This window comes from Mirounga leonina, unplaced genomic scaffold (genome assembly GCF_011800145.1).
Source record: "Mirounga leonina isolate KUSES-001 unplaced genomic scaffold, KU_Mleo_1.0 Mir_97, whole genome shotgun sequence".
Taxonomy (NCBI): Eukaryota; Metazoa; Chordata; class Mammalia; order Carnivora; family Phocidae; genus Mirounga; species Mirounga leonina.
The window spans coordinates 5995834-6014941 of NW_023270889.1; the positions used below are offsets into that span (position 1 = coordinate 5995834).

A 19108-nucleotide genomic window follows, 5' to 3' on the forward strand; every position below is an offset into this window, starting at 1 on the left:
CTTTGATATTGCAAGATGTTTTAGATTTTGCTAACATGTTATGATGAATGAGATGGAGGAGGAGTGACATTTAATGTGTCCACACCTGATGAGGGTGCTGCAGGTGGCTGTGCGTCACCGCCCCCTTCTACTGAGTGGGATTCCATTGAGTTTTAGAGGAAGGAAATCTCCTTCCACTCGCAGGCTTGGAGATTGGCTGGCTAAGGTTTTGAGATCAGTTAGTGAATCAAACAGAATGAGCTGTTGGATGACTCCATTTCTAAACTCTTTTCAAAATGTGACACTCCTGATGATCAGTACTACCTGGAAAGTTGTTAGAAATTCTCAGGCCCCGCCCCAGACCTACTGAACCAGAAACTGGGGGCAGCTTGCAGGCATGTGTATTAATTAGCAAGCACTCCAGGTGAGTCTGATGTACATCAGTATTGAGAACTGCTGTTCCAGAGATGTTTCTCTTCACCAATAAAATGGCACCCTAGCCTCTCTAAGAAATGAGTGTCTACTTGGTATGGCCTAACACAGAAGACATAATTTAATTTAAAAATTATTCCTTCACAATTTTCTGATGATTTTTTTTTAAAGATTTTATTTATTTATTTGAGAGAGAGAGAGTGAGAGACAGAGAGCATGAGAAGGAGGAAGGTCAGAGGGAGAAGCAGACTCCCCGCTGAGCAGGGAGCCCGATGCGGGACTCGATCCCGGGACTCCAGGATCATGACCTGAGCCGAAGGCAGTCGCTTAACCAACTGAGCCACCCAGGCGCCCTTTTCTGATGATTTTATTTTCCATCCATCACATACTTCAGCTCAAAAGCTTTGGGATGCGCTTTAGCTGAGGCAAGGAGAATCTTTTTTCCTAAGAGTATGGAACTCCAGAAGTTTAGTAACTGCCTTAAGGGAAGCAATTTCCACTTGTTTCCAATCATCCTTGCTGTGATGTTTATTACTATGAAGGGTTTCCTGGCATAAGATGATGGGACTCACCTCTTCTTGCCTTATTTTCTCCATAGCAATTATCATCATCAAACATACTATATATTTTATATGCTTATTTTATTTTTTGAATGTCTTCCTCCACGTGAATGTGGGCTTCATGAAGGCAAAGGATTTTGTCTTTTTATTCACTGCTAATTCCCCAGCATCTTAAACAGTACTTGGCACATTGTAGACATTCAGAATTATCTGTTGAATGAGTGCATGAAGAAAGGATGGGTTTCAAGAATGTGTTTTACAAGTTGTTGTAGGTTTCTGTTTATTGATTAATTGAAGACAGTTACGGTTTTTGTTCTTAATTCTATTTGTGAGAATGCTTAATATTATAGGCTTCATAAGGTCCTCAGAAGCCCCATCATCTTAGAGCAATGTGAACAGAAGAATTTACTGGATTGATGTGAAAGAGTTGTTACCTGGGTGTACACTACAGAACCTCATGGGTTGGAACTGGATAGGAAAGGCTAAGGCAGGAGAGGCAGGGTGAATAATTATATGAAAGTAACACAAAAGAATTCATGTCTAACCTCTGGGCACGCCAGTCTGCTGTTTATAGGAGGATGCCCTTTTGTAGGAATTATTTTTGGACAGTAAATCTGTTTATCAGTAATTGTTTTAGGCTGAACACCTGCCAGGATACAGTATTTCCACTTTCCTGTTGGCACATCGTATAGCTCCTACTTCACAGATGCTCGCTGTTTTCTCACTCGATCCCATTTTGACGCAGTAGAGTTGGCTTCTACCCTTGGAGCACTGGGGAGGCAACAGGCAGACACATTTGGAAACAGAGGCTGAAACGAGAGGGAGGCAGTGTGACTCACCACAGTACTTCGGGGTTTGATTTTACCTAGTTTGTCCCCAGAGCAGCAGGCACTTTGGTGGCAATGTATTAGAAAGCTGGAAAAAAGGCAATGACCCAAAAGATCCAACTGTGGTCGAATGGAGTCATCTGGATGGAAGATACTAGAATGCACTGGTAAGCCAGTAAGATTCAGCAGTTGGGCTGTCTCTGACACCTCCCTCTTACTCACTGCCCACATCCAATCAGTCACTACGCCCCGTCAATCCCTTTCTGCAATGTCTTCTGTCTGTCCTTGCTGTTATTTCTCATTGGCACCAACCGAGAACATTTAGTTACCTTCTGTTGAGAAGATGCTATGAAGCCACATAATAAGCCAAGTGCTTTACATGCTTTATTTCATTTGATCCTCATAACAAACATACAAACTCTATGTTATCATGCTCATTCTATACATGCGCTTATGAGTGAGCTTTAGTGATTGGCTCATGGTTCCACAATTAGTAAGTGGTAGAGGCAGGTTTTAGATCATAAATGACTCATAGGCCTTAATTCTTTAACATAACTCTACACCACAGTTACTGATTTCTTTCTAGAATATTTCTGGGTGGGTGATTCTTTTATGAGGCCTGGTTTCAAAACCACCCCGTCACTTCATAATTCATATAAATCTTGCATTCATGAAATCATTTTAAAATGATTACTTGAGATAAACTTACCAAAGCCAAGAATATTAAATAAATTCTGAGTAAAGGGATATGGGCTCATTTATACACATATATATTTTAATCAAAGGTCAAGGTCCTCTACAGTTTGACCTCAAAATCCCTTTGCAATGTTGTCTTTGTCTGCTTTGTCTGCTTTCTCCATTCCAGGTAGAGTAAGTCTCTCTCTGCTTCCCAAACAAGACCTCAATGATGTTCTAGTTTTTGTCCTCTTGCCCATGCTATCCCCTTCTTTTGCCACGCTGATGTGCTCCCTCCTACTTTCCCCCACATGTCCAGTTTCTATAGGTCTTACGTCCTCCATGAAACATTTCATAGAAACTTATCCCCATACCAACTAAACTTTAACTAAAGTTTTAATTAAACTTTAATAGTGTAAATTTGTTAGTACTATATCTGACGTTTTTATACTTTCTTGTTAGTTAGCTTTTCATATATGTCTTTCTCTCAAGACAGTTATAAGTGGTTTGTTTGAGAGCTCATTCATCTCTATGTCCCATTTACCTCTTAAAGAGGTGCTCAATTAATTCAGCTTCATCAATTGATTTTTTAAAAGATTTTATTTATTTATTTGAGAGAGAGAGAGAATGAAAGAGAGAGAGAGAGCATGAGAGGAGGGAGGGTCAGAGGGAAAAGCGGACTCCCCGCTGAGGAGGGAGCCCGATGTGGGACTTGATCCCGGGACTCCAGGATCATGACCTGAGCCAAAGGCAGTTGCTTAACCAACTGAGCCACCCACGCACCTCATCAGTTGATTTCAATTCTGAATTTCGGATATAGGTGTAAGTATTCAAAAAGAAATGTATTGATAGATCTGGGATAAGTCTTATTGCCAAAATATCTGAGTCAGACTGAGAATCAGCAACGATGTCATGAAGAAATAGCTTCTTTAGGCAGATATCAGTTCTTTCCCATGTGTCTCAACCAATGGGAGAAAATAGGGAAAAGAAGTGGGAGATACTCATAGGCATGTGGACTTCCTGTCTTTGGTAGAAAACATTTCATGAAAGAGCATGCATTCCCTTGTAAGCCCTCTGTCAACAGCTAGAGAAGATGCTAGTTGTGGAAGGTCTTGCTCATTGTTGTAAACAACAGAGTTTAGTGAAGGACACAAGATTGTTCCACCTCTGGAGAGGATGTCCACTCCCTGGGCTTTTGGAAAGGCCATGGTCACCATTCTTTTAGGATGGTTATGGCTTAAATGCTCTTAGCAAGATTATTTTTAGACTACCAGCACCAAAAGGCCCTTCCCACCACCTCTACTAATGCATCCTTCAGCACTCAATTCTCATGCTACCATCCTTATGAAACCCTTCCAGGCCAGAAGATTTTTATCTCTCTCACAGTTCTTATTACATACTGGCTTGTATTAAAGTTATTCATGCAATTATCATGAAAAGTTACTCCTTCAGTTACTATGAACAATTGGAAGGTACACATCTCCTTTATCTTCAGAGTCTTCATCATACCTTGTACAGTGACTTCCACATCTTGGATACTAAATGGATGTGTGCTGAATAAATTTCCCCCTTCTATTAGTTGACGGTGGATATTTTTGAAATTTAGGCAAAGCATTCAGTGTCCATAAAAATAGGCTCCTTAAGAAGCCATTCGTGTTCTAACTTTTGAAAAGTGAACTTAATGTTATTTTGAAGTTCCATTTTAAACTTTCTCTTATTTCATTTTAGATAGAGAAGGAAAAGAGTATAAAGTACGCAATGTAATCAAGAACACAGTTTAACCAAGGTGACCTTCAATTCAGCTCAAAATTAATAATATCCCAACTTGCCATGAGTGGGTTGGGTACAAAATTCATTTCTAGCTTTCTCTTTCTTCATAAATGCTGTGATTTGTACACTGATGCTCTTCTGTAGTGCTACTGAACAGACTTCTCTGTGACATTGACTTTTGCTCACCAATTAGAGAAGACTGGCCCAGGCAGACCATACCTTTAGGGGCAAAAATGCTTTCAGTGTTCTGATTGTGTGCAGGATCAAAGAATCTTTTAAATGACTTAAATCTCTTATTACAAAATGTTCACATATTAGTTTGACTACCCCAAGACATTCTGCTAACTTGAGCAATATTGATTAAATATTCAGACTTTTCAGTGTTCTTTTTTAAGACAAACTTAGACTCCTGGAGACTGTAGGATTTAGATATATGTACAGCAAAGAGCTAATAGTAAAGGCAGATTTTGATGAAATTGTAAGCTAGAAATTATTTGCTACTCAGACAGATCTGAAAAGAATAACTTGTGGAAAAATAGCGAAAAAAACTCTTTGCTATAGAAGGTTCCATGAAGATCTTTTCTCCATGATAAATATGGAAGGATGGAAACTAAAACTAAATACATCCCCAAATACCTGATCTACCTATTATAGCACAGACAGGGACCATTTTATCCTGTTTCCTTTTATCTTCTGTGTGCATTTTTGACAATAATGTTCCTACACTACAATTTTCAAAGAAAAAATTTATATTTTAAATACAAAATGATATTCCATAATACTTTCAGCTCTTTTCTACCACAAATATTCTTTCTTTTTTTTTTAAAAGATTTTATTTATTTATTTGAGAGAGAGAATGAGATAGAGAGAGCATGAGAGGGGGGAGGGTCAGAGGGAGAAGCAGGCTCCCCGCTGAGCAGGGAGCCCAATGCGGGACTCGATCCCGAGACTCCAGGATCAGGACCTGAGCCGAAGGCAGTCACTTAACCAACTGAGCCACCCAGGTGCCCCCCACAAATATTATTTCTAAGAGACATGTCAGTTGGGTAATGGTGTTGGTCCGGCAACAAAAAATGAGTAGTAGAGTTTAGCTATAAGATGATTTGATACTGATCAGAATTGGGCAACTTACAGAAAATAGAAATGTAATGCCACTTCCTGAGTATCAAATTGACAGAGAAATAAAGGAGTAACTACTCCAAGCATTGGTGAAAGTATGGAAGGCAGTTTTAATTATACATTGTAGATAGGAAATATAATATGGTAAAAACATTTCTAGAAAGCAAGTTGATACACAGTACCAACAAAGACTTTATATTTGGAAATAATATTTACCTAGAAATTTCATTTTCTAAGGTATATCCTAAGGAAATAATCTTAGATTAAAGATTTATGTGTGATAGATTTGTCTATTACAGCACTGTTTGTAATAGCAAAATATTGGGAAAAATCTAAACACTTAATAGACGATTAGTGAAATAAATTACAGAATGTCCAATAGGCTTTGGCAGACATTGAAAATTATGTAGCAGAGTAATATATAATGACATGAAAATAGTTTCATGATATATTAAGTGAAAACAGCAATATGTAAAATAAGATGTAAAGGATAATACTTTTTTTAAAAAAAATTGTAATATAATCAGGGCCACCCCTGAGATATATAAGACCCTGGAAAATTTTTTTTTTTAATGAGATACCTCTCTATATAAACAAGTACAGTCACTCTGAATTAGAGTGTCAGCACCATACTAGCAGTCCAATCTCAAGCAATCTTGGCAAAGAATACCCTGCTGGCTGGTGGCTCACCAGGCTGCTTTCTGGGAATGAGGGTCTGGCTCTGAGCCATGGATGACTCTACAGGCATGAGACCCGGAGCTCTTTGGAACAGTTTGTTGACCCCATGCATGGTGAAAGAGAAGGAGTATAAGGTCAGAGAATGTTCCACAAGGGAGAAACAGTGCCTGAGCCCATGAGAAACCCCAGTCTGGGCTCAGAGTATCCTACCTGATTAACACTGCCAGCCTTGGCTAGTCCCAGGCACTGCAAGAGGACTTAAAAAATTTTGAAGAAGATGCTTCTGGCAATTAGTATCCATGAGGAATTCAGTTTAGGCTCAGGGCACTCTAGCTACATTGTCCTAGCCAGTCCCAAATGCCAGAGGAAAACTTAGACAATTCTGATGAAGGCCCTCCAAAGCTGGGGGTGGGGAATGGTGCCTGAAGTATGAGACTGGGACAGGTGATTTTCTACTGGAGTCTAAGGCTAGTACTGATTGTATATGCATTGAAAAATAATTAGGAAGATTCACCCTAAAATTATGAAAGTAGTTATTTCTAACAGTGAGTGGGTTATGTTTTTTCCTTTCTATTTAAATAACTTTATAAAATTTTTTACGATGTAAAGGAATTATTTTTGATTAAGGTTTTTGTTTTATTTTGTTTTTAGAAAGAGTATAAATGCAAATAAGATGAACTAGCTGCGATGAAGGTTATGTGTGAGCATTTCTAGTACGTGGTCACCACTGGAGCTTACCTGAACATTTTTCCCAGTCGTAGCAGGTATCATAGCCACAGGATTCTTTCTTTGTGCTATTGGATGAAAGTTTTCTCCTCTCAAGACCCCATTCTAGCTGTGGACCATCTTGGCAGGAGCCAATATGTAGAAAATGGAGTTGCTGATTATTTAAACATTTCTCTGCCAAAAACTTACAAGCAGATGAAGTAAAGTAATGGCTCGTGTCTGTATCAAACACACAGAGATCTTCTGAATAATGGCTGCCCAAGAGAGGAAAGCAAATATTTATATATGAAGACTAGAAAAAAAGAGATGGCAGGCAGTCAATATAATATGTAAACTTACCACCCAGTTTTCTTCCCCCGCTCCCCCCTGCCCCCAGCTTCTCTTCTTTCAGTTCTTCATCTCATTTTACATGCTCTGCAGTTCATGTTTCTAAAATTTCATCTTAATCTTGGTCTTTCCCAATTGTCTTTGAATCAAAGTCTGAATTCTAAAATTCTGGTAATCAAGATCCTCCACAATTTGACTCCAATTAACTTTCCTTTCTAGAATTATTTCCCTTTCCTTCCTAATCTCTATCACCTGACAACTGTATTAATAATTTTTGAAAATTATAAGATTACTTCTCCTTTGCTGGCATCCCATGCTCTACTCAATCATCTTTGCATTGTCTTTCTTCTCTGCCTATGTGTGTCCAGTTCAATTCCTGGCTACACTTTGAAGCTAACCCCTGGTCAAACTGGTCCATGTAGTCTGTACTGCCTCAGAACTCTGTAATACTCAGTAATCGCAACACTAGAGTCTTATATCATTACATAGCTTTGCAAATGTACTGTGATTGAGTGCATGAGCTTTTATGTCATTCCCTGGGTAACTTGCTTAATCTCCCTAAGTAGATGATGGGTCCTGCTCCCAAGAGGTAACCAGTGGCCACAGTCCTTCTTTTGCTGAGAGGATAAAAGGTCCTTGATTATTCTAAATTTGAGTTTCTTCTCAGATGTCAGTTTTAGAGTTCACAATCAGGGCATCAGTGTGTAAATTTATCTCCAGGAAGTGAAGGCCTCTCTCTATGTGCAGAGAACTTAAGCCGTGGGGCCAGTTGCTTCTCACAAACACCTTCAATGCTGTGTAAAGGAGAACTGAGGACTACAGAAAGAGGCTAGAGAGGTAGGGAAGAGCTGAAACTCAGTTCCAGAGGACAGTCTGCATTCTCACAATTTGGTACTGCAAAGATAAAGGTTCCCTCTGCGTTAAATGGGCACTATGAGAGTTGCACGTATTCCCCAGAAGGCCTGGATGAGGAGACTCCAGCAGCAAGAAGTTTCACGGAGGACCACTTCTGGTGAAGACTGAGGGGTGTAGAGAGGACCACCTTTGTGCTGAATTATATTTGTGGAATTATACGGAAAAATACCCTAGAGTTTTCCTAAATAAGTAAGAAGTCCCTATAAGTGTTTGTTCCCCTGCAGCACGGAGGAACATGAGAGCTACTTAGTGTTAAAAGTGAAGGGTAACAACTGGGCACAGTCTGTTGTCTTCCTATCCCAATGTTCAGTCTTTCTCCTCCTCAGTCATAGGACTCTAACTTTATTCATAGGGCCTATGCATCCAGCCAAAGAACTGCACTTCATAGCCTCCCTTGAAAGTACATGTGGCCTTATGGATAAGCAAAGGTTAATGAGATGGAAGTGAGTGAAGGGTCTTACAAGAATTTGCCTTAAAAAGAGGGAAAATGTCCATTGTTGATCTTCTCCCTTCCTGCTCCTGCAGCGCGATCTCGGACCATGAAATAACTTTAAGGACGGTAGAACAAGAGCAGTAATGAGCCTCAGTCCTACCTGCAATGAGAGAGTCGCCATACTAGCCCTAGATTGCCTACCTCTGCATTTATTTTGTGAGATAGAGAAACAAAATTTTATCTTCAGCTAACACTGTTTTGAATTAAATTCAATTGCAAGTAGCCCTTAAATTAAGAAGCACCCTTGACTGTCCTCAGTTTGTTCACATAAAGAAAATGCAGTTAGGGGCGCCTGGCTGGCTCAGTCAGAAGAACATGTGACTCTTGATCTCGGGGTTGTGAGTTTGATCCCCACATTGGGTGTAGAGATTACTTAAAAAAATATAAGGCAGTTAGAACAACAAAAAGGAGATAGCTGTCTAGTCATGGCAGTCACAGGGGGATGTATCATTTTCATTCTTCATTCTCTCTACCCCAGCATGAAAAAATAAACTGACAAAGGGGTGTGTATATGTGTGAAGTCTGTGCTCATACTGCTGTCTCTATTCTAAGCTTTTGGAGTCATAACCTTGCCCTGTGTGTAGGGGGAAGAGGAAGGCTTTGAGATAATGGGTTCAGAACCCATTATGGACAGGAATAGGTCTTCATGAACAAAACTGAAAGTTTCTTGATAAACAAATGCCATGCAAACTTAGGGAATGGGGCTGAGAGATAATTAAGAAAGCTTGCTACCCTGTGGGGAAGAAATCAACACAGCACAGGGGGTATTAGTTATGTGAAAAATTAATATGTTTCGTGTTTGTGCTCCAAGAAGCTCAGCTCCTCTGTCAAGCTGGTTACACTAGACTGGTTTTCCCATTTTCCAAATACAGTCCATAGAGCATCTCTCACCTACAGTCTTCTTCTGGAGACATGCAAATGCATTCAGATCCCAACTGTTTTTGTCCTGGTTGACAACGGCCCTTTAATTTTGTCAAAACATCTGAAACGAAAGAAAAGGGGTAAAGAAGAGTGCACAGCATGTATTCCAAGTGGCAAGTTTGGACTTAGGAGGAAAGGCAGTGGTGAAAAGTTCTCACTTATCACCTGCAGTCCGGGCATTCATTTTGCCTTTTCCAAATATGCTGTCATGAAGTATTCCATCTGAAAAGTCCTTTCTAGCTCTCATGAGCTGTCATTTTCCAACCTAAAATTGCTGTTAAGTTCAGAGAACTGAAGAGAATGGGATTGGTGAAATTTCTGTTCATTTGTTCTTCAAATATTTACTGGGCGACTAAGATACTCTCAGCACTGTGTTAGGTTCTGGAAATAGTGGATTGAGTAAAATTTCACCCAGATTCTATGCTCACAGAGCTCAGAGTTTTGTAAGGGCAGAGTGACATTAATCAAACACACGCATACAAATAGAATTGCTCATGTTATTCGTGCTATTAGAGAGAAAGCATATAATCAAGAAAACTGACGTCGTGAGGAAGGCTAGGACTGGGAAAATGGAAAGAAGAAAGGGAAAATGTTTGCAGCAGAGGAACCATCAGGCGTGGAAGTTCAAAAGAGAGGCAGCATGTGATTTTCCTGGAACTGCAAGAAGGCCCGTGTGGTTTAAGTGCAGAAAAACAAGAGCATGGAACAAGATGAGGCCAGAGAGGTGAGTGTGTGTCAGGCTGTGTGGGGGCTTACAGCGCTTTTGAAAGATTTTTGCCTTTATTTTATAAACAATGAAAAGTCTTCAGTGGGTTTTAAACAGGGGGTCATAGGACAAAATCAGGTCTGGATTCTGAAAAAGAAATTAATTCTGGCTTCTGTGTGGAGAATGGATTTGCTGAAGAGGCACGGTGGCCAAGAAGGCTATGGGTAGACAATCTATGAGATGATTATAGTAGTTCAGGTGAGAGAGGATGGTAATTTGGACCAAAATGTTGAGTTGGAAATGGAGAGAAGTAGATAAGGCTGACATATTTAGCAGGTTAAATGGATGAAATTGCATATTGTGGGTAAGCTGTGAGAGCTGCAAAGTATGATTCTTAGGTTTCTGGCTTGCATTAGACAATAGACTTTGGTGCCTTAACTGAAATAGAAAATATTATAAGATGCTTAGTTTTAGGGAGGCAAGGGTAATGACTCAAGAGTTCTTCTCTGCATATGTTAAATTTATGGTATCTTTAATTTCTTTTTTAAAAAAGATTTTATTTAATTAATTAATTTATTTGAGAGACAGAGTGCACAAACAGGGGGAGCAGCAGGTAGAGGGAGAAGTAGGCTCTTTGCTACGAAAGGAGCCCACTGTGGGACTTGATCATGGGATCATGACCTGAGCGGAAGGCAGAGCTTAACTGACTGAGCCACCCAGGCATTCCTAAATTTATGGTATCTTGAAGACACTCAAACAAACTAGATCAAAACAGATACATAAAAATGTGGCTATTTGGGTTTAAGCTCAGCGGAGAAGTCTGTGCTAATGAATTAAATTTGTTATTATTCTTTGGGGACTCCTTGACGCCATGGGTGTGGGTGAGATTCCCCAGCAGGAAAATGTAGCATAAGGTGAGGGGACAGATATGAGCCTGAAGAACTCCAACATTTAACGTCCAAGCACAGGCAGGAGGCTGCCAAAAACAGAGAGCAACAGCCAGAGAGGTGGAAGCTAAACAAGATGATGTCGTATACTGGGAGCCACAGAAAGAATAGGAAGAGGAAGGTCAGCACTGTTGGATGTTCCTAAGAGGTCAAAGGAGATGAGGATAAAATAATATCCATTACTTTTAGCAGTACAGATGTCAGTGACGATGGTGAAAATTGTTCTTTTGGGCTAATGCCTCGAAAGTCAGATTTTCTTACAAGAAGAATCCATGGAGTAATGCAACTCCTAAATGGAGCTGTTTATCCCTGCATGATATTCTAGGCACTAGTATGTTATGGTGGGAAAAAAAACATAGAAAGAATGAAAACAAGAGTGGTCCCTTGTTTTGCATGAATGTAAAGGACATTGTGAAAACAGACATCAATCAAATAATCATAGTAATGGTTTTTTTTTTTTTTTTTAAGATTTTATTTATTTGACAGAGAGAGACACAGCGAGAGACGGAACACAAGCAGGGGGAGTGGGAGAGGGAGAAGCAGGCTCCCGGTGGAGCAGGGAGCCCAATGCGGGGCTCGATCCCAGGACCCTGGGATCATGACCTGAGCCGAAGGCAGACGCCCAACGACTGAGCCACCCAGGGGCCCCAGTAGTAATGGTTTTATACATAAAGGCCATGATAGGTATTTTGAAGAAAGGGAACATGGTTCCAGAGACTATATAACAAAAGACCCCAACTGAGAAATATGAGGAAAGATCCACGAGGAAATGAGGCTTGATCTAAGACAAGCAACTCAATAGTGTGTATGTGAGCAACGGAGATTAAAGTAGAGGGAGTAACACTTGGGTATATTATATGGATGGGGAAGTCTTGGTTGTCTTGGCTTACATGAAGATCCATCCAGAGGACATTTAGACTGGTTGAACTGGACCTAGAGCTGACTTCCTGAGCCTATTGCATGAAACAAACTTCCCAGGACTGAATCTGACTAATCCACAGAATCACAATGGGCTTCCGGAAGCAAGTAATCATCGAAGGATGGCAGTAGGCAGCTATAGCTAGATATTCTGCCACGTTAAATGGCTGAACAGGAGGCCAAGCTCACGGTTGCTCCTTTTAGCCTACCAGGCAGAAGGTTTGATGAGGGAAGGAGGTTTATGTTAGAGGCAAAAATAACGATTTTAAAAATTGGCAGGTTTTCTTCATAGCAATGAATTCCATAGCATTTCCTACTCTCATTCTCTGTCAGGAACCTTATTCCTTCTGGCGAAATCGGGCCCATAACTTTCCTGAACATGGAGACCTACAGCTGCTGGGAAGGCCTCAGATACTAAGCTTTTCCACTGACATGGGATTATTTTCCTTTGTTGTAGAGCTATACCTCTTTGCGCTTCGGAAATAAATCCACACTTAGGTCAGGGAAGGACCCCCAGCTGTACATTGTTTCCAAAGAGAACCAACTTTCAAGCACTTGGCACTACTGATGGGAAGTTGTCAATGATCACATGCAAGGAGCCTGCCCCCTCCAGTGTGTCAGGTGGAAGTCAGAACCGGCTGTCAGCTGCCCATACCACCCGGCACAGTCAGTGAAGGACATGGAAATGAGAACATTGTGATCTTTGGAGTGCTGGGGTCGAGGGGATCTTCGGGAGGTGTCAGTTTCTCGGAGGAGGAAAAAGTAACCATGGAGGCATGTACCATCTCATCTCCTCAGGAAGCCAGACCTTTTTCATGTTGAAATAATTAAAAATCTTTTCCTAACTAAGGATGGCCTGAAAGCCTCTTTGTCTGTCTCACAGCTCCCACACACTGAGAGGAAAGAGTGGTCAGTTTTATTGATGATTTTCTCTCTCTTTCTGACTCCCCTCATTGATCTTTTTGCCAATGTTGTTGGAGAGAAAATATATGAGATAGGATGTTTATTTACTCTATCTGGATATAGAACATCTCATTCTCTTTCAGATTGGATTATAATTTCAATTTCTTCTCCAAACAAAATCATGGGTGTGTGTGTGTGTGTGTGTGTGTGTGTGTGTGTGTGTGTGTGGACAGTGCTGTTATTTGTATAGAGAAGATACTACCTAAGATGCCCAGAGTATTTTAACTGACAGGAGCTTGTGGTTCCCACCCCCCACCGCCCCAATCAGGGGTCAAGTGAAATCCAGCCACAATATCAACTTGAAATTGTCACAAATTTCCATGATACCTCTTTATCAAGAGTTTTAAGGTTATTTTAATAGGTTAAAATTTTCCCCTTTTCTTCATGCATTATGATAGCCTAGAAGAGGGTATGGAAGGCCAGATGGCAGTGAACTTGGGGAAGGAGTACAGCTGTTGTTCAGTGTTCTCGTTGACCCAAACTGCCCGACCTTGGGTTTAACTTAGGCTCTCTATACCTTCTGCTTTTGCAGAAGCAAAATGGGCCTAATCATATCTGATCTCAGACACATCTCCCAGGATTCTCTCAATAAAAATGAGACCTGCCTTGAAAAAGCATGCTGAAAAAGTTGGAAGATATGAATTAGTGGAAGCCCTTAACTGTCTTCCAAGTTACTGACTCGCCAGACTGTTTTCTCCAGCCTCTCTATGGCAGTTGCCTGATGTTGACCTTCCAGGTTTGTGGGCTCCTCTGGTTAGAGTAGGCAGTGAGACAGTAATGAGCAGGACAGGGATGGAGGAGAAAGGCACCTGTTAGGCATCAAAGGGGAGTGAGGTGTTGTTGTGGTGAGGAAATCCTAGGGCAACAGCAAGCTGAGGTTATGCGGTATCTTCAGATGACTTTTCTCTCATTATACCATTTACATTGTAGTTTTGAAAGATCTTGGCCCCTAAAATCACCGTGACAGTTCTGATCAATCCAAATAAGGAAAGGAAAGGGGTGGTACCTGGATTCCTGGAAAAAGCAGGCTGCCACCCAGAAAGATCCCACCTACTGCAATGAATATTCCTCCTCCAATTACTCAAAATACAATACAAGCTTGTAAACAGAAGAAATCCAGGGCAGTTGCTCGCTGGAGTCTGCCCGTTCTTCCTCTGAGAGTGGACTTTCGCTTTAATAAACTTGCCCACACCGCTCATCTGCTCCTCTGGTCTGTCCTTGAATTCTTTCTTGTGATGAGACCAAGAGACCAAGAAGAGACCAAGAGGCTCTTGCAGTCTCTTTTGGCAACACTCTCTTTTACAGCCTCACGTTTCTGCCCCCACCAGCAGAGCTACAGGTTTATCAGTGCGTGTGTCTCCTAATCTATATATGCTGGTTGTTACTGTAACTGTGAAAATTGAATAACTACAGCAAGTGATAAAATAAAGGAAGAAAGAAGGAGTTCTTTTTATAGAAAGTTGAGAATTTTGAACAATTAAAAGTGATTTGCAAAAATTTTGCTTTAACTGGGGATAAGACTACTGTAAAAGATTATGAAGTATATAATATGAAATATATATGTGATAAAATGTATATGTGATAAATATATATATTATATAATATATAAATATAATATAATATAATTTTATATAATATATATTATATATAAATATATAATATGAAATATATATGTGATAAAAATATATATATTTCATATATATGAAATATATAATATATATATATAAATTTAGAAGCCTTCTCTAGTCAACTTGTTTCAAAAGTGCCTTTAAGTTTTTACCTCTCTTCAAAACAATGGTTCTCAACTCTGCATGCATTCTGGTTAGCTAGAAGAGATTTTAAACAAACACCAAATACCAGGCCCTCCCCAGCTCAATGACATCAGAATTGCGGGATGGGACCTAAGCAGAGGTGATTTTTAAAAGAAGTGCCCCATCTGGAGTTAAAAAAATATTGTTTTAGAGGAACTGATATGGGATAACATAGATGATGAATTATGCATTTGTTTTATTTGAGGAAGAAGTCTTGGAACTCAAACAGAAGACTCTTTAGAAAATAAGAGCTTGGTCCTACATTGGAAAATGAGTGAATAATCGTGCATTTCTATATTTTAAGTTAAAACAAAATGCTTAGGTAGTTAAAAACTAGTATGCATTACTCTTTTTATGGCTCTCCACTTTAACCACATTTTCAGTTTACCATTAATTCTGATTTTATTAGGGCGCCTGGGTGACTCAGTCGGTTAAGTGCCTGCCTTTGGCTCAGGTCATGATCCCAGGGTCCTGGGATGAAGCCCTACGTGGGGCTCCCTGCTCAGTGGAAGTCTACTTCTCCCTCTCTCTCTGCCTGCCGCTCCCCTTGCTTGTGCTCGCTCTCTCTTCTTCTCTATCAAATAAATAAATAAGATCTTTTAAAAAAATTCTCATTTTGTTAGATGTTAAATTCAAATATTGAAGCATCTATTAAAAAAGAAAATTGACCTCACTCTCTAAAGTTTGAAGATATCTACCTGACCAATAACTTCTTATTTGCTATCTGACCTCATCATGACACAGGTTGAAATATAAAACCCAGCCCTTAGTGGAATCTTCTGCTTTCTCCTCCCAAAACACACTCAGGAAATAGCACCACTGTGGATGCTATGCCACCAATCTTGGGGGGCACCATCTTAGCAGACCCCAGAATCCTGAGCTGCTACTCACCTTTCTCACAGGTGAGTGAGTTTGAAATGGGCGGTGTCCAGGAGTCCTCACTGCATGTGTACCTTGATGGCCCAGCAACAGCAAAGCCTTTGGGGCAGGTTAGCTCAATGGATTCACCAATTCCATATGATCTCTGAAATGGTGAGATCGTTAGAACTTCCTGCACAACCGGCTTGAGGCACTGGGTCTCTGGAGGCAGAGAAACATTTTGGATTTGCTTAGTGGAGCAGAATACTCAACATATATAAGCAGACTTTAGGCAGCCCAAGAGGTGATTTTAATGCGACTTACTGCATGGGTGAAGCTTTAATGCCACGTTTTGATCAGAAAACTGGGGGTGGGGGGGTAGAGTTATCCCAGGCTTCCCCTGAGAGACTCCTCCACTGTGACACTCCCTTTAGTTCCATTATCTGAGGTTCCCTTGCTAAGGAAGTCACTCCAGAAACTTCCCACTTTCATTACATTATTGGGACTTTTTCCTTTCAGGACATATTTTTTCCCCTCTTCTCCCTAGTGTGTGTTCCCAAGAGCAAGCCACCACAATGTGGATGACCAGAGGCAGACGTCCTAATTGACACTGGTCTCAACTCTGCTTCATGGGGCTCCCTAATAACTCTTTGGGGTCCCTACTTGAGCCTTCTGGGAATCTTATTTTGACTTTACTGTAGCCTACAAATGGATCTGTGTGGAGCCTACAAACTTCTCCTCTCTTCCTTAGTAAAGGATGTGAACACGCTCTAAGGAGAAAGCTGCATTTCACATAAAATCCCATTTCTGATTCATAAAGAGTGTAAGTATCATTTTCTTGGGACTCATCAATTTGCATGAATTTGGACACCAGGCAAGGCAGAGGTCTGAGGTTCGATGTAGTTAGCTGACTTTTGGGATTTCTTTGTAAGCACATGCTTTGTAGTCCTGCGTCTATGAAGCTAAGATACAGGGGCATGAGAACTGAAATAGGAAGACATTTTGAAATTGAATTTTACCAGATGAATCCTATTCTGCTTCGCTAGACCTTTTCACCAGAGTTACGAAAAAATCATACAAAGTAGTGATCTGAGGGTGGGATTTTGCTCTAGTTATATGGGGCACATTCATTCTTTAGAGCAGTCATGCAAAAAGTCTGCCCGCGTCTCACGTTGGCATTCCACATCTCCTCGCCTCCAGGTCCTGTCTGGTAAACATCTGAAGTACTGGTATCCAATAGTTGTGAATCCAGTAAAGCATGAGATTTCAACTTCTTCCCCAACTGAGTACAGTTTCTTCTCATTCTAGAATTAAAGCAGAAACCAACAAATTATCAATGCCACAAACGATATCCCTAAACACCTCGGGGTAGTCCTGGATTCTTCCCATTCCTTCACTCCTGGATCTACTCAGTCACAGGGCTCCTCTCAATTTCTACTTCTAAACATCACTCAAAGTTCTCTCTTTTCCTTTGCCATCATCACTGCCTTTGTTCATGGCATTTATGATCTCTTACAAGCACAACTTTCTAACTGGGCCCTCTTCTAATCCACCTTCCATATTGCTGCTCTAAATTGATTAAGATTTTTTGTTTGTTTGTTTTTGTTTTTGCTTAGAAACTTCCTCCCCACTGGATATGGCATGGCCTATTACTGCAAAAATTAAAAACCTATATACTTCCCCTATAGTGGTTATAAACTGATAAAATAATGTATTCTATATATGCAGAAAATACAGGGATTTGCTGTGGGGCTAATTGACTACAAATCATTTAAAAGTGTTACTCAAACTATGGACTCTGAGAAACAGACTGAGGGTTCTAGAGGGGAGGGGGGTGGGGGGATGGGTTAGCCCAGTGATAGGTATTAAAGAGGGCAGGTATTGAATGGATGTTATACGCAAACAATGAATCACGGAACACTACATCAAAAACTAATGATGTAATGTATGGTAATTAACATAATATAATAAAATTTTAAAAAAATGTTACTCAATTCCTAGTAACCCAGGGGTCATTATATATTTTCCCAGTTATGTGTAATTAAAGTATAACTACTGTCATGTAGGAGTTCACTAAAATCTTCAAGATAAAATGGGTTTCACACTTCTTAGTGTGGAGTATTAGAGTTAACCCATTTTACCATCCTCACCTCTCACCATTTGCTCCTGTAAAACCTACCCCTCACAGAACAAAACCATCTGCCATTCTTTGAACGTAATATTCTCGCTCATGCCATCATGTCTTTATCGGGTTGTTCCCTCTATGCTCCACACCTTCTGTCTTCCCTTCTCTCAGGACCCAACTCAAATAGAATTTCCTCTGTGAGAACCTTCACTTCCCCAGCTTCCTGAGATGCACCATTCTCTCAGTTCTGGGGGAAACTGGTACAAAGCCCTATTTTTATAATGTGTGCTACCCTGCAGTTTCATTCCCCACCCATGAGTGGCACCACCACTGGAAGATTTCTGCCTCACACATCTTTACAAAGGCTTAATAACTCTGTTGAAAGAATGCAAAACACTATCCTTCTTAGGGGGCAGTAATATAACAGTCTTTTTCCTTACTGAGTGGAAGAAAATTGCAAAGAATTGACTAGGAAGTTATTCTCTGTGAACCGAAATCACAAATTTTGAGGGAGGTGGAAAAAAAAAAACAACTCGATTGTCAACTTTTGTTATTACTTGGCCACACAGTTCAGCTTGTCTCCTGGAAGATGATTAATTTCCTGACTACAGAAAGATTATTCTACGATTGGTTATTACGGCTGTGGCTTTGTTTCTAAGGGAAATGGACTAATGAGTAGCATTAACGATTTCGATGTTTTATTCAAAGGCTGCACATTTCTTCTTGCATTCCTCCCCAAATAAATGATGTTCCTAAGCTTCTGCTTCTATTTATCTTATGAGGCTGTAACCTGTAAGTGCACGTTGCAACCATCACGCTTCCACCAACACATCTGCTAGACTGACCGAGCAAGGAAACTTTACCTAAAGTCACTGTTGCTTGCCAACAGGGATGGACAAGTACCTTCCTGGGCAATGACACGGTTGCTCTAGCCTAGAATGAGGCATAGCTGCCTCGGTCTGGGAACAAGGGGTATTTTGCTACTTGCAATCCCAGAAGGTGCTCATTAGGAAAGATCCAAGTTGTATCACTTGTGAGTAAAAACTACTGTCAGTAGAGATTAGGTCTTTAATAAAGAAGCAAAAGAGAACAAAAAGTAAACTTATTCATAGGAAGGGAAACAGATCATCTAATTTTATAAAAAAGAGTCATTCGAATAATGAATCACTGCTTAAACCCTTTGTGTGCTTTTAAAATTAGAATGTTGATCATTTTAACAGTTTTTGTGAAACTGCCGGCAAAAACAGGTTAAAAAATTACTTGGACCTGACCAAATGTGATTTTGAGGATTATGCTCTAGGCCAGGGACTAGCACAGCTCCTCTATAAGGGGCCTCCGTAGCCCAGAGCTGTGACCCC

General features: G+C 40.4%; 1 protein-coding gene across 1 annotated transcript in view; it reads right to left on the minus strand.

Annotated features, from left to right (window-relative positions):
• Nucleotides 1–1138: 1138 nt before the first annotated feature.
• Nucleotides 1139–19108, minus strand: part of LOC118006570 (complement component C6-like) — a 60667-nt gene continuing 42697 nt past the window's right edge. The window contains exons 14-18 of the mRNA XM_034999290.1: nt 16797–16929; nt 15659–15847; nt 9393–9483; nt 6779–7020; nt 1139–1780 (exon numbers count right to left, since the gene is read on the minus strand). Of these exons, the coding sequence (XP_034855181.1) occupies nt 1605–1780; nt 6779–7020; nt 9393–9483; nt 15659–15847; nt 16797–16929 (831 nt within the window). The 3' untranslated portion in view covers nt 1139–1604. The remainder of the gene's footprint in view (nt 1781–6778; nt 7021–9392; nt 9484–15658; nt 15848–16796; nt 16930–19108) is intronic.